The 22,261-nt window shown below is 45.3% G+C and overlaps 1 protein-coding gene across 6 annotated transcripts in view; it reads right to left on the bottom strand.

The window, feature by feature from the left end:
- Positions 1-6,337: 6,337 nt before the first annotated feature.
- SYTL5 (synaptotagmin like 5) overlaps positions 6,338-22,261 on the bottom strand; it is a 241,745-nt gene continuing 225,821 nt past the window's right edge. For 4 of the 6 annotated variants that reach the window (XM_033948650.1, XM_033948648.1, XM_033948645.1 and 1 more), the window contains 4 exons: positions 20,521-20,629; positions 19,726-19,861; positions 11,101-11,309; positions 6,599-7,143 (listed from right to left, as the gene is read on the bottom strand). In XM_033948650.1, coding sequence (XP_033804541.1) covers positions 6,998-7,143; positions 11,101-11,309; positions 19,726-19,861; positions 20,521-20,629 — 600 coding nt within the window. In that variant the 3' untranslated portion in view covers positions 6,599-6,997. Of the gene's footprint in view, positions 6,456-6,598; positions 7,144-11,100; positions 11,310-19,725; positions 19,862-20,520; positions 20,630-22,261 lie in introns of those variants that run through there. The other 2 variants (XR_004539868.1, XM_033948647.1) reach the window with 2 other exon arrangements.

The following is a 22,261-nucleotide window of genomic DNA, read 5'->3' as shown; positions in this document are numbered from 1 at the left end:
ACAAAGAGAAGATTCTGGGCATAGGGACATGTACACAGAGGGGGCAATGCTGAACACAGAACAGACTGCGATTCTGAGCGGAGGTGCTGGCTAGAACAAATAAGGGATACAGAAGATGGATGGTGGGTAGAGAGAGAAGAAATATCAAAAGGAGACCATGGAAAAAAAAAAAAAAAGGAATAAAAGAGTTAAAGAAAACAGAAAAAAGTAGATGAAATGGAGGTATTGACTCCTGCAGGTACAAGTGAGAGTGGAAGAGACAGAGGGAATGGGTGGGGATACAATGAATCTTAGTGATACAGGTGGGTATGGGTTAGATCCCAGTAGGACGGGCAGTAGTTGTCCCCATACAACTTTCTAACCTAGAAGGGAAGGGACAGAGGCTTGATTGGGGGTGGGGAGTGGACAGAGGAAAATACTGGATCCACAGAGGGGGGAGAGAGAAATATGCCAGATTGAGAGAACAGGGGAAATGGAGATATGCTGGACTCAAGGTGACAAGTGTGGGAGGATGGAAAGAGAGAAAGGAAGGGACAGTGCATACAGAAGAGATAATGGGCATGGAATAAGCAAAGGGGCAATGATGGAAAAGACATGGGATAGAGACACAAAGGGGTGATACTGTAGAGAATGATACGGGGACAAATTTGTTCCTGTCCCCGTGAGTTTTTTCACTGTCCCATTCCTGTAAGCTCTGCCTTAACCGCACAAGCCTCAAACACTTGACTTTAGAATGTTTGAGGCTTGTGCAGAGCTTAGGCATTGGTGGAATGAGACATTATGACATCACATTCTGAGCTCTAGAATGTTGCTGCTTATGATTTTAAAGGGTTTGGGGCTGGTGCAGATGAGGACGGAGCTTAGGCATTGGTGGAATGAGACATTATGACATCACAATCTGAGCTCTAGAATGTTGCTACTTGGGATTTTAAAGGGTTTGAGGCTTGTGCAGATGAGGACGGAGCTGGCAGGAACGGGGCAGGGGCAGAAAAACAACTCTATGGGATGGGAAAATGAGTTCCCACAGGGATGGGGGAAATTTGTCCCCGTGTCATTCTCTATGATACTGAATATGATGGGGAGGAAAGGAACAGGAACAAAGAGGAGAGATACAGGACAGGTAGAGATACAGAGAGAAGATGGATGTGGACAAGGAGAAAGAAGAAATGTCCCATGTAGAGGAGACCCTTGAAAGACAGGAATAATGGAGACAAGCACAAGAGACTCTTGGATCAAATTGAAAGAAAAAAATAAAATGTTCAGACTACAAAGGTAGAAAAAAGTATTTTATTTTGAATGCATCAATTGGTACGTGCCAGCTTTGGGAAATGTGCATCTCCGGTACCTTGCATTTCAGTGTCTCTCTCGTGTTGCTGTACCTCCATTATTGATCTGTAGTGTCTTAACATAGTAGATGACGGCAGATAAAGACCCGTATGGTCCATCCAGTCTGCCCAACCTCACTGTTCTCTTTAAATTACTGAGTTCATATTTGTTGAAAGTCTGTCTGTATTTCATGTGTGTGACCAAGTTGAAGTAATCTGCTAGTATGCAGTTTCTGTGTGGAGATCTGTAGCACATTTGTTCTGTTTTCTCTCCAGATCAGTGGCTCTCAACCCTATCCTGGGAACCCTCCCCAGCCAGTCGGGTTTTCAAGATATTCCTAATGAATATGCGTGAGAAAGATTTGCATATAATGGAAGTGACAGGTATGCAAATCTCTCTCATGCATATTCATTAGGGATATCTTGAAAACCCGACTGGCTGGGGAGAGTCCCCAGGATAGGGTTGAGAACCATTGCTCTAGATCAGTGGCCTCAATGTTGCGGCCCGGGGGTCACATGCGGCCCACCAGGTACTATTTTGCGGCCCGCAGCCTCTACTAGTGCTGCTCGCTCTTTGCAGTGTCCTCTGATTTCTCTCTGGCCTCCCACTCTTACCTTCAGATAATTACCGCAGCCTGCAGAGAGGTCTGCCGGTGCTGCAGAGATCCTTGCAGGCTGCCGTGGTCCTCAGCAGCATGGTCCCTCTGCCGCAATCATGCCCCTGATGTCAGAGGAGGGGCGGGACTGCGGCAGAGGGAACGTGTTGCGGAGGCCGATGGCAGCCTGCAAGGAATGTTACAGCACCGGCGATCCTCTCTGCAGGCTGCGGTAATTAGCTGAAACTAAGAGGGGAGGCCAGGGGGGAATCTGGAGGACGCTGCAAAGAAGTGGGAAACATGCAGGCCTTCAGGGGAGGGGGGGAAGATTTATAAACTATAAGGAGTTTTACCTCATGCAAAATTGTCATTTTAAATAATAAAATGCTAGCCGCGCATGTGCACTTGCCTCAAGCGTGTTCCCTGATCCCTTTTCTGTCGGGATGTGGCAAGACAAGTGCGCATGCGCGCCCTTCCCTGCTCTCCACATCACAATACGGCCCTACTGGCCAAAGTTTCTAAGCTGGGACCGAAGGAGCCAAAGGCAGAAATCTCAGCTCGGGGAGCCGCAGCTCAGCCTCTTCAGACCCCGCCGCTCCTCCTCTTCGGGCAGCAGGCCTCTCTCACGCACCATTCGCCGCCGCTCTGTCGGGAACTGCTGCGTGAGTGCGCATGCGTAAGTCACCACAGGCGCAGCGAAACTGGAGCAGACCGCACCACGCGGCCCCTTCACAACGGCTGCCACAAGCATCGCCGCCGAGCACACCCGAGGGCAGAGGCAGCCCGCGCACACGGTGGACGGAGCGCGAGGACGGCCGCCCGCCCTCAAACTGTGAATTCAAATTCCTGCCGCCGCTCCGCCCCGTGATCTGTTCAGCTACTCTCTCGAACCCTTCCCGCGGTCCCGACTCCAGCAACACTGTACACACGCTGCTTCGGGGCCTTCTACTGCCCTGATTTACTCTGGCAAAGCAGCAGAGCAAATCAGGGCAGTAGAAGGTCCCGAAGCAGCGTTTGTACAGTGCTGCAGACGCTGCTGGTGTAGCAGGTTTGTCGGGACCGCGGGAAGGGAAGGGGGCGGAAAGGGACTAAGAGAGCCAACCAGACCGTGGAAAGGGAAAGGGGGGGGGGGGTAAAAAAAAAAGCCCCATACACAGACAAACTGGCAAAGAGATTAAAAAAACAACAACCCAGAGAGAAATTCAAAATCAAGTTATGTCCAGCTGTCCATCAGTAAAGAAAGTGCCGGGATTTTTGTTTTTTTTAAAATTCCTCTTTTGCTCTCTTTCCAGTTTGTTCTCGCCCGGTGGAGATCAGCGGGTCCAGCAGCCTTCCCTAATCCTGGCCAGCTCCAGCTGGGATTGTAGAGGGGAGAGAGCGCCCAGGCTGTCACAGGTGCATAGGGGGGGGGGGGGGGGAGGAGGAAGCAGAGGAGAGCAAAGGGAGCTCATGTTATTTAGTGGAAGCTGCTCCTGAACTGGGGAGGGCGAGGAATAAAAAGGAAGGGAGGCTTACTGCTACTGGACAGGGGGGAGATAAAACAAAGGGAGAAGGGCTGCTGCTGGATAAGGGGAGCAGTGAAGGGGTGGTGGTGGACACAGGGGAGGTAAAAGGAAGGGAGAATGGACAGGGGAAGCAAACAAGGGGTGATGCTGGACAGCCGAGGAAAAATAAAGAAAGAAAGAAAGACAGAAATACAGAAACAGGCTAAGGAGAGAGAGAGAGAAAGAAAGACAGACACATACATCTATTCTAGCACCCGTTAATTAACGGGCTGAAAAACTAGTTTCTTTAATAAGACATTAACTATTTTTTCTGCGGCCCTCCAAATACCTACAAATCCAAAATGCAGCCCTGCAAAGGGTTTGAGTTTGAGACCACTGCTCTAGATGGTGTGTTGATTGCTCTTTTTGAGCCTGGTGCAATATTGACAGCGCTGCCTTTTCACAGACAAAGTTGCTGCTCTTTTCTGTCCTGGGAGTTGGTGTTGGTATGGTACAGTTGGGTTCTGAGTGTATTTTTGTGGAGGGGTTGTGTGTTGATCTTACTAAGGGGACATCAAAACTTTTAGATTGTCGTAACGTCAGACAGGATTTGTTAAATAATCATAGAATGAATAGTTACAAAATTTTACTTTAGTAAAATCCGGACCCCTAAACCTGCCCCTAAGGCTCACCCAGTTCTACCCGTCCCCAATCCCGCCCTAAACCCCCCCCATCCCCCCACTGCCTGCCCTCTTGCCTGACATAATTTTGAGGAAGCTTTTTAAAACCCGGACAAAGTGCCGGGTATTGAAAAGTCGTCCGGACCCCCCCCCCCCCGGGGAAATCTGGTAACCCCAAGAATGAACATTTGCGCCGTTTTTTCGCTAGTGCAGACAGTTGGTTGTAGAGGGCCAGAGCAGGAGAAGGTGCAACAGTAGGTGTGGCAAGAACTTAAGATTGGGGAGGAGGGAGGGGGGGGGAGAAAATGATTGTTTTATGAATTATTTGTGTATTTAAAGTGCCTTCTGTGTAGTGTTTATGTTTAAATTCATTGTATGGCACTGTTAACATTTGAAAATTAATAAAAGATTTATAAAAAAATAAAAATAGTGGGGAATGTGGGCAGGACAAGAGAGGGGCATGGAGCGGGGCAGGTGTTGAGTTTTCTCTGTAAAAAAGTTGGGCCCCGATAAGCTTACTTTGCCTTTAACGTTCGTTGCTAAACCAGTTCTACGATGTGCACCTATGATGTTCTACAATAAGGCACGCCTATGACTTATGTGCCGACGACGTAGCTTTTCCTGGTGACTGACTGGATGGTATTTCCGCGGACCTCATTTGCATTCTAAGTTTTGGATGGAGCATCGCTCGTCGTTCAGAAATCGGAAAATTTACGGCTCACAGGATTTTAATGGCAACTTTCGAGCACTGGGGCCTTGGTGGCCTTAGGGCAGACATGAGCAACTCCGGTCCTCGAGGGCCGGAATCCAGTCGGGTTTTCAGGATTTCCCCCAATGAATACGCATCGAAAGCAGTGCATGCAAATAGATCTCGTGCATATTCATTGGGGGAAATCCTGAAAACCCGACCGGATTCCGGCCCTCGAGGACCAGAGATGCCCATGTCTGCCCTCGGGCCTAGCACATGATGCATGTGAGGAGGGAAAGCCAAAAAGGTAATATGGTTGTCATACCTCTGAGAAGCACAAAACCAAAGGGCGAGGAGGAGAAAGAGTAGGGTTACCAGACGGCTTTCAAAACATGGCACCTTGCCCATGTTTTGAAAAGCTTCCAGCTAGGAGAAACATTGGGACGGCATCTGCGAGGGAGCGGATGCAAAGTGGTGACATCACCACATTACACCAGCGCAGATGCCCCCCTCCCGAAAAGTGAACAGGTTGAAGGGGGCGGGGCTGGAACGGGGCGTGACTCGGGCAGGGCCATAGGTCCGGATTTATAGTTCCGGAAAATCTGGTAACCCTAAGTAAGAGGGAGCAGATGAGAGAGCTGGCTGGCAGCGTGATGGGAGGAGTATAGAGTGTCATAGAGGAGGAGCACGATTGCCAAGAGGGAGGGAGAGAAGGAGACTGATGTAGAATTGGAACTTTCCATGGGGCCCTGTTTGGCCTCTGCTATAACCCCTGCTTAAGGATGGCCCTGGTCACCACATGAAGAAAGAAAAACCTTCCATGGATGATTATGGCCTACAGATCATAGTTTGTCTAGCTTTGCCCCAACCACTAGGTCACTCCCTTTCCTGTGTGTGCTTACTGTCGGATTTTATTCCGGTGTGCTATGCAGAACCAGTGCAAGCCCGTAGGCGCCCAAGGTAAACCTTACACCCCCCCCCCCCCCCCTCAACTAACTTTCAGGCCCTTATACTGTAGTCCCCCTTACTGAGATTTTGATAATTAACTCGACAATCACGATCATCGCACAATCATCCTATAAAAAATGCAAGCTATAGTACATTGTTTGACTTTGTGTCGCTATCAGATCTACTGTTTTGCTTCGACGCCAGCTGCTCTCTGCTGTCCTAGGCAACTGCCTAGTCTTGCCTATTAGCTGGGCCAGCCCTGGTGCTATGTAGGGTAAAAACAGTCATCTCTGGTCCCACATAATCTTGTGCTCATGTGATCACTGGTGATCGTAGTCGTAGTGCACAGCACTCAATGACCTCTGTGTGACCTTACCTTTAGTAAGTAAAATGCCGCAGGTTTTGGGTTTTTTTTTTTTTTTTGGTGCTGTAGTCACTTGGCACTTGTTTTCTGGTTACAAAATTAACAATAAATGGTTATGTTCAAATATGTCTCTTATTTCTTGTGAAAAAGCACAAGTATAAAGTGAAGGCTGGTGTTCCACATTTCCTACAAGCTTCATGGGTTATGGGACAAATTCCAGGAACTTCTTTTAAGACTCTAATTGCAATCTGCTCTTGGGTTGTTTTTTTTTTTAAATAATATTTTAATTTTTCAGCTAGAATGTTCTGCATGGATTGACCATGGGTTAGTTGAAAGCAATTATTGATAGAAAAGAGCAAACTCTTTGCACCTTTTTTTTTAAAGTTTTTTTTTTTTTAAGTTTATTAGGATTTTTATATACCGCCTATCAAGGTTATCTAAGCGGTTTTACAGTCAGGTACTCAAGCATTTTCCCTCTCTGTCCCGGTGGGCTCACAATCTATCTAACGTACCTGGGGCTATGGAGGATTAAGCGACTTGCCCAGGGTCACAAGGAGCAGCGCGGGGTTTGAACCCACAACCCCAGGGTGCTGAGGCTGTAGCTTCAACCACTGCGCCACACACTCCTCATTTCTTGTGAAAAAGCACAAGTATAAAGTGAAGGCTGGTGTTCCACATTTTACCTTCTTCACAGGTAAAAACCAGGATGGCGGGGCCATGGAATAACGGATTTCTGTGACCTATCGTGAACTTCAAAAGGTCAGAGATGCACATAGGGCTATGAAGACCAAAATATCTGCCACACACAAACAAATCCCCTTCCCCCCTGAAATCCAGTTGCTTCCACTATGGGTCCTTTCTGGCATAACGGCATCCTTTTGTGCAGAGCGGTTTGAAATTCATCTCAAAAGCTCAAAGCTTGCATTTTCCCATGCTGGACCTCAGCATTAAAGTGCCTTCCACAGGGGTTCCCGGACTGTTCATCATCGTGAGCCACAGGCGCTGCTCTTCCCCTTGAGAATCCATCCAGTCCATCTCCTTCCCAGAACTCGTACCTGCTGAATGCAAAAACGTTGACATGCTCAGAATGCAAGGGACAGGACACTTAAACCTGCAGTTTGCCATTACAGTGGTACCTCGGTTTACGAGTGCACCAGTTTGCGAGTGTTTTGCAAGACGAGCTTGCCTCGCTGTACGAGCGCCCCCCCCCCCCCCGGCGATCCGGCATCCGGCGATCCGGCCCCCCTCCACCACGATCCTACTTCCCCCCCACCCCGAGCAGTCAATGACACCCTTTACCCGACTTGGCACCAGTGCTGGTGCCCGAAGATCCTCCCTCTTTTGGCGCGGCCTGGGCTGGGCGGTGCGTTGGAGATCCTCCTTCTTCTGGTCTGGGCTGGACTGGCTTTGAGCATTTGCGCATGCTCAAAGCCTTCTGGTCTCGCTCTCTCTGAGATTGAGAGCAAGACCAGAAGGCTTTGAGTATGCGCAAATGCTCAAAGCCAGTCCAGCCCAGCCCAGAAGAAGGAGGATCTCCAACGCACCGCCCAGCCGCACCAGAAGAGGGAGGATCTTCGGGCACCAGCACTGGTGCCAAGTCGGGTAAAGGGTGTCATTGACTGCTCGGGAGGGGGGAAAGTAGGATCGCAGTGGAGGGGGGGGCAACGCGAGCGGGGGGGATGCTGGTTTGCAGGGGGGGAAGCTGGATCGGGGGGAGGGGTTTGGAACAGCGTCGGTTTCCTCAAGGGGGGGGAGAATGGAGCAGCGCCGGTAGCCTGGTGGAGGGGGGGGGGAGGAGGTGAAACCAATCAAAGCAGTTTCCCTTACTTCCTATGGGGAAACTTGCTTTGATATACGAGCAATTTGGTTTACGAGCATGCTTCTGGAACGAATTATGCTCGTAAACCAAGGTTCCACTGTATTTGATTATGAAAGCACGCCAGCAATCAATGGCACTTAGTTTTTACAAGTGCCATTTGTGTTTTGGATGTGTGCAAACTGGCATTTAAACTAGAGGCCAGATGAATTTCAGTTTCAGATTCGGCACAAAACCGGTTCAAATTCGGGTTTTGGACGAAAACGCCAGTGCATTTTCGGCTGAAACCAAAACTCTCTCTGCACTCCCCCTCCCCAACCCCCCCCGGTGATCACTGTCAAATCCCTCTCGTTTCTTCTTCCCTGAGCTCCGGGCTGCGTCTGGAGGGCCTCCGAGCGTGTGAGGACGCGTGTAGCGTCATACGCAGTTGCTCGGAGGCCCTCCAGATGCAGCCCAGAGCTTCCCAAAATCTGGACAAAACTGCTGGGTTTTGGAAAGTCCGTCCGGGCACCCAGTCTTCTAAAAAGAGGGCATGTCTGGGTTTCCCCGGACATCTGCTAAACCTACATTTGAATGCAGTATGGATGGGATCACAAACACACCTATGCCCATACTTCAAATATGTACATATTACTACTACTTTTAATTATTACGAATTAAATTATATCATTACTATTTTATTTTATTTTTTAATCTTACAAGTGTACAAATAATAAAACATTTAAAATTAAATACATCACTTGAATTTCTTTCTAGTATAACATCAAATAAATAAATTTATTCCCTTCCCACCCACTTTAATTAATTACTACTTCCGCCTTTAATGATTTCTATAGCGCTACCAGCCGTATGCAGCGCTGTTACAATCTAAACATCCAAGACGGACAAACAGGATGTCATGGATGCAGTTAATCAGCTGGCTGGGTTGGAGGGCAGAGGGAAGTACAGGACAATCAAGCCATTGTGACATCACTGATGAGGTTGGCTCTTATTGGTGGAATGAGGCATTATGACATCACAAGCTCAGCTCTGCTTCCCAAAGACGGAAACTCGTCACACTACTACTGTGAATTATTTCTATAGCGCTACCAGACGTACGCAGCGCTGTACAGAGTCACAAAGAAGACAGTCCCTGCTCCAAAGAACTTACAATCTAAGCAGACAAACAGGATGTCATGGATATAGTTAAGGGGAATGGTTAATCTGCTGGCTGGGTTGGGGGGCAGTGGGGAGTAGGGTTATGGGTTGAAGGCTATATTCAAAAGATGGGTTTCTATCTGCTTTTAAACAAGGGAAGGGGTTTGGCAGACAAACTCAGATAATTTATTCCAGGCCTAGGGGGCAGCTAGATGATAGGAACGAAGTCTGAAATTAGCAGTGGAGAAGAAGGGTACAGCTAAGAGCAGCTGATCTGTGGAACGGAGTTCTCTGGGAGGTGTATAAGGAGAGAGGAGAGAGATTGAGGGGTAGCAGCTAGAACCCTGAACTGTCAGCACACAGTGGCAGTCAACAGCCACGTTCTTAGCCACCACTGCTGAGATCAATTCGTGCACAAAGCACAGGCTCCTATAGTGGAACATTGTATAGATCAGCAACATGATTCCAGTCAGTTAAAATGGAGAATTATTGATCAGTTAAATTATGGGAGGGAAGGAGTGGTAAATATAGAAGAACACCTGAATTATAAGGAACAACGATGGATCTATCTATTGAATACTGTATCCCCATACGAGCTTAATACTGAGTTAGAGTGGATGTCTCTAGTTTAACTTGAAGGGGTGTGCGGGAGGGTCAACAATAGAGAATAAGGTTTTTAGGGGAGGTTCCAACATGTCAGGGCCCAGGTCTCAGGCTGATTGGACGGCCCCAGATATTTAAATGAAAAAACGCTGCCGCCATCTCTGTGGAGAATAGGTGGTCACAGTGGCTGTTGGCAGGGAATAGGTAAGCATAAGATAATTAGATATTTTCCACTAAAAGCTTAGATACTGGCAATGCTAAGAGCCTTAGGTTGATATTAATACGAGGTTATGTTGGTTATGTTTCCAGCCTTGAAAAAGCGGTTTGAGAGAAACATGTCGACTTTGACATCCCTAACGGCATTGACATCTCTAATATAAATAAATGAAACATTAAGCTCTTGTAGAGATAAGAAAATAATTCGTAGAGATAAGAAAATAATAGACCCAGTGACGAGCTGACACGTAAATCTTAGAACTATGAGAAGTTTGAGTTCTGAGTGGTGGCGCCGAGGGCCTAAAAGAATCTGATAAAGGTCGCTATAGCAGCTGGAAAAATTAATTCTGGCTTAACTGTGGGGCAAAGCACAGAGTAAAGCACGAATGTGGTGCCTGTGTTGGGGGCTGGGAGTGCGCGTGGTGCAGTGGTTAAAAGCTACAGCCTCAGCACCCTGAGGTTGTGGGTTCAAACCCACGCTGCTCCTTGTGACCCTGGGCAAGTCACTTAATCCCCCCATTGCCCCAGGTACATTAGATAGATTGTGAGAAGGAAAAATGCTTGAGTACCTGAATAAATTCATGTAAAACCATTCTGAGCTCCCCTGGGAGAACAGTATAGAAAATTGAATAAAGCTTCTGTCTCTGGTAACCAGAGCTGAGACTGTGATGTCACAATGCCTCATTCCACCAATAAGAGCCAACCTCATCCGTGATGTCACAATGGCTTGATTGTCGTAGACTAGGCTCACTTTCACTACATTTTGATTTCTAGAGTGGTGCAGTGGTTAAAGCTACAGCCTCAGCCCCTTGAGGTTGTGGGTTCAAACCCACACTGCTCCTTGTGACCCTGGGTAAGTCACTTAATCCCCCCATTGCCCCAGATACATTAGACAGGTTGTGAGCCCACCGGGACAGACAGGATAAAATGCTTGAGTACCTGAATAAATTCACGTAAACCGTTCTGAGCTGCCCTGGGAGAACGGTATAGAAAATTGAATAAATAAATAAAAATACGCAGCGTTCCGAGGACTCAAGTGTTCCAGCTGAAAACATCTTCAGCTGGGCGGGGGCAGAGAGGAAATGCCTGGGCCCACCTGCCCACCCCGGGCCCACCCACAAATTACCCGACAGCTACCCCACTGTTCTAAGGCACCTGAATGCCATATCACGTAATAGGCGGGTCCCTACTTTTTTTTTGTTCTTGGAATGGACATCATTCAGTTAACAAAAACGGGTCTCACCACTCCCCGGGCTCAGGCGGACTCCTCCCAAGAAAATATTGCTGGAGAGGGACTCTTTATCCCAGACCGTCAGCTCCAAGCAGACGCTGCTTAAATCACCGGGCTGCAGACCAGTAAAAGTAAAGGTGTGGTTCCAGTGAGGGTTCACAGTCTTTTTTACCACTGGGGTTTTATGCTTTGATGCTTTACTGTTATCCGGGAGCAAGTAGCTGTGGAGGAAAGGAAAGAAAGACCGTGTGTGTTAGCCAGCAACGTAGCCAAGGGAAGGGGCTGGGCCCCAGCTTGGGTTCAGACCCACCCGAAATTTCATCTCTTTCAGGGATTTCCAAGCCCCGCCAGCTAAAGAAACTCCTCCCCGCCGAAGGAATTGACGTGTCTGCGGCCGACACTGGCCCGAAGCCACCACTGTTCCCAGCTGCAGGCCCCTCCATCTCTTGCGCGTGCTTAGTTTTCATGCATGCATGCAATTTACAGTCGTCTGCAACACGTTAATTTTTTTTTGCAAGTTACAAGTTTATTAGAATTTGATGGATCGCTTAATCGGTTTGCTAAGGGATGTACAAAATTATTAAAAGAAAAGTGTGAATTACAAAAAGAACAAACCAAATGACAAAATTCTTAGAGACAAGACAAATTGAGTTGGGAGGAAGGGGGAGGGAAGTTACAATTCTATTTAGAAGAAAAACAAAAAAGGAAAAGAACAGAAGGAAATGGGATAGTTAAAATTTAAAAATATTAATCAAATCTAAAGTTCAAGTATTATAAGCATCTTTAAAAAGATACGATTTTAACGATTTTTTAAAGGAGGAGAGGTCTTTCATTTTTAATATAATGTGGTAATGAATTCCACCATTGGGGGCCCATTACGGGGAGGAGGTGTTTGGCAGGTGAGGCTTGTGAATCCATTTAACCTGGGGAGGGGGGGGGGGAGTCAGAAACCAAATTTTTGGTCCACCCTAAATCAGCTGCTACTGGAACAGCTACATAATGTTACTAAAAGCAGTGGATAGTGAATTATGTGAGGCAGCTGGTTATTACGGAAGAAACAAATCCATTACAACAGAAACAAATCCATTACAACAGAGATCCAGTATTATGCTTCGGGGCAAAACTGGATCATAAGAGTGTGAAAAGCTTGCCTGTCTGCTGTCATAAATTCAAGACTGTGCAGTTTGTACCCAGGGATTTAAAATTCTCGGCAACTGCTGGAAAGTAAAAACTATAATTTTACAGTAAAACGAATGTGCAGAAATAAAAAAAAAAAAAAAAAAAAAGAATCCAAGGGCTAGATTGGGGGTGGGCAACTCCGGTCCTCGAGGGCCAGAATCCAGTCGGGTTTTCTGGATTTCCCCAATGAATATGCATTCAAAGCAGTGCATGCAAATAGATCTCATGCATATTCATTGGGGAAATCCTGAAAACCCGACTGGATTCCGGCCCTCGAGGACTGGAGTTGCCCACCCCCTGGGCTAGATTCACTAAGCTCACCGATCCGTGTCCCGACTAGTTTGCGAGCCTTCTCCGACCCCGATACACTAACCTTCTGCCCGATCCGATCCGCACATGCAAATGAGGGGAAATGGCATGCAAAGTAGGAAGGCAGACATTCACTAAACTGAAGAAAGAACACTGATTGGGCTGGCCGATCCAAAAAGAAGCGACTGCCGAGGACCCGTCGCTCACGTCCTTGCCGACTCCCCTGCTCTCTGCCGCCCTTCCCTGCAGTGCGAGCCCGTGGTTTTAACCCGCGGGTTAAAAGCGTGTTCTGTTCCATAAATGTAACAATAAATTAGAAAACTAAATGGTTAAATAAATAGTTAAATATAAAAAACCCCAGAACCATTAAAGAGTCAAGCTGAATTGTGTCTTTCTTAAACTATAATTCTACTTAAATTAAACTGACAGGAACAAGCCTCAGATTGTGGAGTGATTTTTCCCACACTGGAATTTCTTCCAAGAGAAGAAAGAGTTTTATCCCTTTACTCCTAATGACATCACCGGCTTGAACCCATCCTCCCTACCATTATTTAAACTATAAATTCATTACATTATTTTATTCAAAATCCATTAATTAATTCTTTAATAATATTTAAAAATATTTTATTATCTAATCTGCTATAAATCTTGAACATTTCATCAAATCATTTAAAACCCTTATAGCTCAAGAGTGTCTCTTAACTGGTTAGGGGTTCTTTAGAACAACTATTAAAAAGAACTACAATTCAACTCAACACTCAGAACCGCTAGCAAAAAGTGCTTAAGCTGTTTAAAGTACACAAGTGCTTAAAAGTGCTTCAAAAAAGTGCTTTAGCTGTTTAAAGTACACAAGTGCTTAAAAGTGCTTCAAAAAAGTGCTTTAGCTGTTTAAAGTACACAAGTGCTTAAAAGTGCTTCAAAAAAGTGCTTTAGCTGTTTAAAGTACACAAGTGCTTAAAAGTGCTTCAAAAAAGTGCTTTAGCTGTTTAAAGTACACAAGTGCTTAAAAGTGCTTCAAAAAAGTGCTTTAGCTGTTTAAAGTACACAAGTGCTTAAAAGTGCTTCAAAAAAGTGCTTTAGCTGTTTAAAGTACACAAGTGCTTAAAAGTGCTTCAAAAAAGTGCTTTAGCTGTTTAAAGTACACAAGTGCATGCTTCAAAAAAGTGCTTAAGCTGTTTAAAGTACACAAGTGCATGCTTCAAAAAAAGTGCTTAAGCTGTTTAAAGTACACAAGTGCATGCTTCAAAAAAGTGCTTTAGCTGTTTAAAGTACACAAGTGCATGCTTCAAAAAAGTGCCTAAGCTGTACACAAGTGCTTAAAAGTGCTTCAAAAAAGTGCTTTAGCTGTTTAAAGTACACAAGTACTTAAAAGTGCTTCAAAAAAGTGCTTTAGCTGTTTAAAGTACACAAGTGCATGCTTCAAAAAAGTGCTTAAGCTGTTTAAAGTACACAAGTGCTTCAAAAAAGTGCTCAAGCTGTTTAAAGTACACAAGTGCTTCAAAAAAGTGCTCAAGCTGTTTAAAGTACACAAGTGCATGCTTCAAAAAAGTGCTTAAACTGTTTAAAGTACACAAGTGCTTAAAAAAAGTGCTTTAGCTGTTTAAAGTACACAAGTGCTTAAAAGTGCTTAAAAAAATTGCTTTAGTGCTGTAAACAATTTTCAGTCGATTCAAGATCTTTCAGTTGATTTATAATTCATGATATAATGCTTTCAATGCTTCTCAAAAGCTAAAAGCGCTCATGTGCCAGAGATAACTCTTAATTGATTGAGCACTTCTTAAATCTTCCAAAAAAAAAAAAAAATCAAGACACTTAGCTTTTAACTTTTGCTCTTTCTAAAACCAAAGTGGTTGCTGATATTTTTTCTGTCTTCCGACGAGGCCTGCGTTTCGCGGGACAGATTTACACACCCGCAGCGTCAGGGATAAGCTTTGTAGCAACACTTTTTCATTTTAGCTGTTTCTTTTAGCTTTAGCTGCACATTACTGTCGGTTCCATAAGTACAAATATCAGGAATTTTGATTTTGTCTTCACATGTTTCTTACAGGGCTGGGCTCAGAATGCCAGGAGTCCCGGTTTCTGTACTCTTTTTTCAGAAGCCTAAAAACGTGTTCTGTTTCAGACCCCCCCCCCACCCCCCACCTCGCTTGTGCGGAGAGCCAGCGCATGCTTGGTCTGCATCTACAGGCAAAAAAAATGCTCTGCAGCGATCCGTACAGTCGCTGTGGGGCATGCCTCCGATCGCATTCATTTGCATGGAGGAGACTTAGTGAAATCGGTCACCCGGGAAGACTCGGCCACGGATCGGATCGATGAGTTTAGTGAATCTAGCTCCAAGTTAAACCTTTTTTTATTGGACTAACTAGAGCATAGGTATATTAGCTTTCAAAGGTAGTCCTTATTCAGATCAGAGATAAGCAAATGAATATAGCAAACGGTATATAAGAGTAAAACATAAAAGTATTCAAATGACAGACTTACAGAAAAAGGAAGGGGCGGGTGGGAGACTGAGATAAGGAAGAGTGATATGAAGGTGTCAGAGCAGTAAAAATTATGGGCTAGATTCACTAACCTGGAGATCCATGTCCCGTCTGTGGGCGATTGGAGGCAGGCCGACTGATTCACCAACCATCTTCATGGAAATGGAGGAGATCGGAGGCACGCCCCCCATCTGATGACACGGATCGCTAGGTAACGATCCCCACCCATGCACAGACCATCTACTTTGCCTGTAGATGGTCTGCGCATGCTTACCAGAGCGTGTAATTGGGGGAAGAGGGGGTGCCCATGAGCAGAGCAGGGAGGATTTTTGAAATGGAAGTCCGTGCTGCCCCGACTCTCCTGCTCTCTGCCGCCTTCCCTGCAGTGCGAGCCCGCTGGTTTAAAGCGGAGCTGCACTGCGGCATGCTTTAAACCTGTGGGCTCGCACTGCAGGGAAGGCGGCAGAGATCCAGAATAGGGGCGGCAGAGAGCAGGGGGAAGTTTGGATTTCAGGGCTGCGGGGAGAGGGTAGGGTGGAGATTCGGGGCAGAGAGCAGGGCGGCGAGAAGAGAGTCAGGCTGGCGGGGCTGAAAGGCAGGAGAAGTCGGCAGAGAGCAGGAAAGGTTGTGAGTGGTTGGTCCCCACCGGTCGCTTCTTCTCAGATTGGCCAGACCAGTCGGCGTGGCTGAAAAAGTTCAGTGGATTGAGTCCTTCCTGCTTTGCATGCGCGGATCAGAATCGGATCGGCCACGATGTTAAGTGAATCAGGTCGGGGCGGCAATCGGTTTGCTCAGTGAATCTAGCTCTATGTTTTGTAGTGTGAGAGAAAGCCAATGTCCTTCTTAAGTCCTATCTGGTGATTTATCAAAGGTCTTGCATTCCTGGATTGTCTTAAAATTTCCTTTTAATATTCCCACAACAAAACCATTGATGCCGTTGTCTGGTTTTCTGAAATGGTGTCCCATGAAGGCGGTATCCTGGTTGGCATATCACCCCTTCCTTAACTCTCTGCCTCCCCCTCCCCTCCTGTAAGATTGTCATTTGAACACTTTTTCTCTTATATGCCGTTAGCTGTCTCCATTTGCTTATCTCTGAACTGATGAAAGATTACCTTTGAAAGCTAAATCTAGCTATGCTCTAGTTAGTCCAATTTTAAAAAGAGAGAGAGAGATATCACTTGGATTCTTTTTATTTTATTCTTTACTAGCTGATGCCCCGGCGTTGCATGGGTATTTAATTATAGCAATAACACTGTAAATGGATTCAAATAAAGATACTTTATAGTGGTGAATGAAATTATTTTTTAACAGCTTTATAAAAAGTACAATATTCAAATTATAATGTGAAATATTTGACAAAATGAATACAATACAACTAACACAAAACTTGATTATAAACAACATTTTTAGTTTCACCTCCAGGAGCAAGAACATATAAATTCTTGGGTGAACCCACCCTTGAGCAAGCAACATAGAGTTGTCCATGGGAAAAACAGGGGGATCTTAAATCTACTCCAGAGTATGTAATAGTCTGTCCCTGTGATTTGTTGATTGTGATAGAGAATGCAAGACTCACTGGAATTTGCAATCTCTTAAATTGAAAAGGAAGATCTGTTGGAATAAGTGGCATCCAAAAGTTTCAGTATTGATTTAAACAACTCAATATGTGGAAACTCAGGTTGAAAAGAAACTCCATGCAGTTTTTCCCCGGTTCAGAATGGAACCTGTGTTCCTAGTTCAGCATATGTGAGTACTCATGTAATGTAATAACATTATGAACTGGGGTGCATGAAGGAAACAGTTACAAACACAGTTAGAACATACAAACTCTATATGTATGGTGTCCGTGGTAGAATAGAAACGATGTCCCTAGTGGTTATAGTGTCATAGAAAGTGTTTTATAATTGGAATAACTGAGAATGGCAGCTTTTTACATCCTTTCCATTGACATGAATGGGTGAAATCTGATTTTATGTTTGTAGCTCCGCCCACGTGTGCAGGTGGGCCGCGAGACCCCCAGAACATATCATCCCAGGTAGTGAGGGATCTGCATACCAAGTTTCGTTCAAATCGGTCAAGCCGTGATCGCGGCACATACACACACACACACATACATACACACATACATACCTCCGATTTTATATATATAGATTTCCACATATTAACAGTAAAACTAAACATGCACAGCCCTCTAGAAAAGCATGGTGGGATCTGTCATTCAGTTCTTAAATTCAGCGCTTTAAGCAGAAACTTCCCAAATCTTTCCGCACGTATTTTACTTCCACAGATGTTAATTCATTGGAATTTTCTCCCTCTTAGAAGCTTCTGGAAATGAAAGACTTATTGGGGGTGGGGGGGGGAGGCAGTGGAGGGAGGGGGTAAAGATGTGCTATCTCAAAAATATGCAAAGCAAAGCAAACACAGGCAATGTCCTTTATTTTGGTTTGAAACGTAATTCTGGCCCAGAATTATACGAAGAGTAAGAAAGAAAATTTTTTCAGAAAGTATAAAAAAGTTGAGGATGCCAGGGATGGGGAAAGCACTTCATACCTTTGATTAGTACCTTAGGCCCCTTTTTATCAAGCCGCAAGTAGAGTGTTTTAGCACTAGCCAGTGAAGTAGAAAAGGACACGGTGACAGAATTCATCACCGTTCCCGTCCCCGCGGATAACTGCGGGAAACCATCTCCATGTCATTCTTTTATGAGGAAGAATTGGAGTATGAATGGGCCCAGCCACTGACCCTCAAGCCTTGCATTGAAGAATGACAATCTCTGGTATCCAGAGCAGATATTGTGATGTCATAATGCCTCATTCCACCAATGCCTAAGAGCCAACCTCATCAGTGATGTCACAATGGCTTGACGGTCCTACACTTGGCTCACATAAGAATCAGAGTGTGAATGGGCCCAGCCACTGACGCTCAAGCCTTGCATTGAAGAACGCTGGTGTAGAAGGACTGAGGTTGAGGGAGACACTAAAGAATGACAAGGGATGGTTTCCCGTGGTTATCTGCGGGGACAGGAACGGTGATGAATTCTGCCACCGTGCCATTCTCTACAGTGAAGTAAATGCTCCGACGCTCATTCGATTCCTATGAGTGTCACAGCATTTACCTCGCCAGCCAGAGCTAAAACGCTGGTGAGACCTCATCTGGAATACTGCGTGCAATTCTGGAAGCCACACTACCGCAAAGACGTGCAGAGGGTCGAGTCGGTCCAAAGAATGGCCACCAGAATGGTCTCAGGGCTTAAAGGTCTCCCGTACGAAGCAAGACTAGACAATTTGCAGCTCTACACTCTAGAGGAGCGCAGGGAGAGGGGAGACATGATTGAGACGTTTAAATACGTCACCGGACGTATAGAAGTGGAAGATGACATCTTCCTTCTTAGAGGCCCCTCAACCACAAGAGGGCACCCGCTCAAACTCAGGGGCGGAAAATTTCACGGCGACACCAGGAAGTATTTCTTCACGGAGCGAGTGATTGATCGGTGGAACGGGCTTCCAGTGCAGGTGATCGAGGCAAGCAGCGTGCCAGATTTTAAGAATAAATGGGACGCCCATGTGGGAACCCTAAGAGGGTCAGGGCAAAACACTAGCTAATCTTAAGGGGAGGGTCTATAGTGGGCAGACTTGATGGGCCTTGGCCCTTTTCTGCCGTCATCTTTCTATGTTTCTACCACGGCCTTAGTGATTTAGGATAACAATAGTTTCATCACCAATAGAGCCTAATAAATGATCTGCAGAATAAAAATTTTAAAACAAATAAATAAATATATAACTCATATCCTGAGCTTCCAGCATGTCCATTCTTCTATTTCTGTATTACAGGTAGAATCTTTTAGAGAGATCACTAGAATATGATGCAAACGGTGTCAGGTCAAAAGCGCGCCGGGACAAAGGCGCGCCCAGACAATTGAGCGCAGCGTGGAGGTGCGCGCCGCTCAAAATTACTGTTTTTAGGGTTCCGACGGGGGGGGGGGGGGGGGGGGGCGGGGGGGGAACCCCCCCACTTTACTTAATAGACATCACGCCGCGTTGTGGGGGGTTTGGGGGGTTGTAACCCCCCCCCATTTTACTGAAAACTTAACTTTTTCCCCCCAAACCCCCCATAACGCCGGCGCGATGTCTATTCAGTAAAGTGGGGGGGGGGGGTTCCCCAACAAAACCCCCCGTCGGAGCCCCTAAAAACTGTAATTTTCTTCGGCGCGCGCCTCCGTCTTGCGCTCAGTTGTCAGCGCGCGCCTTTGTCTTTCGCGCCGTTGTCTATGAACCGATGCAAACAGGTTGACAAGTTTCAAGTTTTATTTATATTTGATTAATCGCTTAATTAAAATTATTTCTAAGCGAATTACAATGTATGAGTAAACATGATATTAAAATAGTAAATAACAAAATAATATAAAATTAACAATTTATACAGTAAATAAAAACAATATGATACTAAATAGGAAATAACATATGAAATATTATAAAATTATAAAATAATAAAATAATATTTTAATAATATAAAATAATAAAATAATAATTTAATTCTTATGAGTTGACCCCCCCCCACCGTGCGAGAACACTTGTTTCTGCAGGATTCACTAAGTTAAGAAGAAGACTACCCTGTAGGTCAGAAGACTTCTGAAAGATCTGCCAATTAACCGTGGTCACCTAGGCCTTACCCCTTCACAAACGTGTCTGAAGTGCCCCCCGATTTCACAGCGGTTAGATTTTTGGCCTCTTTCACGAGTACTTCCAGCACGCCTCCAGTTGGGAGCTGCACACTGCTTCTCTTTCCTTTTCTGAAGCTTTTTTTGCCTGAAAAACAAGAGCAGACAAATTGCTTTCGAGGCACTTCAGATCGAGAACAGTGTTACGTAAGTACATAAGCATCGCTATCTGGGACAGACCAAAGACACATCAAGCCCAATATCCTGTTTGTAACAGTGGCCAACCCAGGTCACAAGTACTTTGCAGAATCCCAAAAGAGCAAAGTGGAATAGAAGTGGATTTTGGCTTCAAACCCATGCTGCTCCTTGTGACCTTGGGCATGTCACTTAACCCCCTATATACTATACTCTCTCTATTTTCTTTTTTTATTGTTTCACTATGTAAGTAAAAGCATTATTTCAAATACCTTCAAAGCCTAGGTCTCCAATTTCCAATTACCCAGGACATCAAGTATGCTAATCAAATAGGAGGAAAAAAACCCTCAGATCCCCATTTACCGCCAGTCAAAATCTTTGCCAGCAAACTTGAAAGGGAAGATCTTCATTGGTGGGAAATAAACTCTCCAACCTCCTATTGATAATTTTAACTTTAAATGTTTTAGCAATTCTTTCTCAATAGGAGGTTGGAAGTTTTTTCACCTATCTCTGACCTTGGAAGGGGGCTATAGTTACCCAGGTCCTGGTGCTGCCATTAGCTTTGGTTGCCCCTGCTCCCAAAGACATGCTACTGCTGCTTTTTCGTCTCACCTTGAAGCTGTTCCAGTGGAAGCATTAGGTTCCTCTCTGGGGGAATGTAACGTAGAGCGACTGTCAGCTCCCCCTTGTACTGCAGTATGGCATCAGCTGCCACGTCCACCTGGGTGGGGTACAAAGCAGAAGAACAGTTTAACGGGAAAGCTCCATGCTAATACTTAAGAGCACTGCCACATAAAATTTGATTGGGGTGCCTAAACGTTTACATTTAGCAGTAAAACAATAGCGCCTGACTAAAGGGAAAAGGAAAAGTAAAAAGGGCAGGATCAATGCAGGGTGATTCATCCAGGAGGTGAAACAGACATCACTTTCACTTTAGAAGCACAGCTAACAAAAAGGTAACCTAGACCTCAACTGCTCCTTGTCCTGAAGAGGTGCTGAGTAGAGAATGACACGGGGATAGATTTTTCCCTGTCTCCGCAGAAAATAAGATTAAATATTGAACTAAGGCCAGTACTGGGCAGACTTGCACGGTCTGTGTCTGTATATGCCCGTTTGGTGGAGGATGGGCTGGGGAGGGCTTCAATGGCTGGGAGGGTGTAGCTGGGCTGGAGTAAGTCTTAACAGAGATTTCGGCAGCTGGAACCCAAGCACAGTACCGGGTAGAGCTTTGGATTCTTGCCCAGAAATAGCTAAGAAGAAAAAATTAAAAAATTTAAATTGAATCAGGTTGGGCAGACTGGATGGACCATTCGGGTCTTTATCTGCCGTCATCTACTATGTTCTCACAAATTATTTTCCTGTCCATACCCCAATTCCTGTAAGCTCTGTCCTCATAGGCTCAAACACTTTAAAATCATAAGTGTTCGAAATTTGTGTAGTTAAGGCAGAACTTACAGGAACGGGGCAGGGACAAAACTTGGGGGGATGCGATGGGGGAAATTGCATTTCTGTGGGGACAAATCTGTCCCCGTGTCATTCCCTAGTGCTGAGTGAGGATCTGTTAAGGAGAAGAAAAACTCTAATTTTAGAATATCTTATTTGCTGGCATTCAAACTTGGGAAAAGGTAAACTCTTCTCATATGAGGAAAGGTTAAAGAGGTTAAGGCTCTTCAGCTTGGAAAAGAGAGGGCTGAGAGGGGATATGATTGAGGTCTACAAAATCCTGAGTGGTGTATCATAGGTGAACGAGAATCGATCTTATTACTCTTTCGAAAATTACAAAGACTAGGGGACATTCGATGAAGTTACATGGAAATACTTTTAAAAACAAATAGGAGGAAATGTTTTTGGAACTTATTGTCAGAGGATGTGTTAATAGCAGTTAGCATAAAGATTTGGACAAGTTCTTGGAGGAAAAGTTCATAGACTTCTATTGAGAGAGATGGGGGGGGGGGAGGGGGGAAGAAACCGCTGCTTACTCTGAGATCAGTAGCATGAACTGTTGCTACTATTTGGGTCTCTACCAGGTACTTGTGACCTGGATTGGTCAATTTTGGAGAGAGGATACTGGGCTATATAGACCACTGGTGTGAACCAGTATGGCTATTCTTATGTTCTTATTGAATTAAGTTATAAAATTATAGTTATGTGATCAGCAGTCTTGTTTTCTCTTTTCAGCAAAGACAAATCTAAACTGTTTGATATGCTGATGGGGTTAACTATACAACTGGTTTTATCAGAACGGAAAGATAATACTGCATTTTCAATGAACGCCTGGTGGAATATCGTCTGTCTGGTTTGTAAATAGGAAGTGGATGCTATTAAGATATATAACTTTCAACGGCTTAAAAGG

Source organism: Geotrypetes seraphini, chromosome 6 (assembly GCF_902459505.1).
Source record: "Geotrypetes seraphini chromosome 6, aGeoSer1.1, whole genome shotgun sequence".
In the NCBI taxonomy this organism is placed as follows: domain Eukaryota; kingdom Metazoa; phylum Chordata; class Amphibia; order Gymnophiona; family Dermophiidae; genus Geotrypetes; species Geotrypetes seraphini.
The sequence above is the reverse complement of the archived record's forward strand: the minus strand, read 5'-3'. Positions and strand labels throughout refer to the sequence as shown.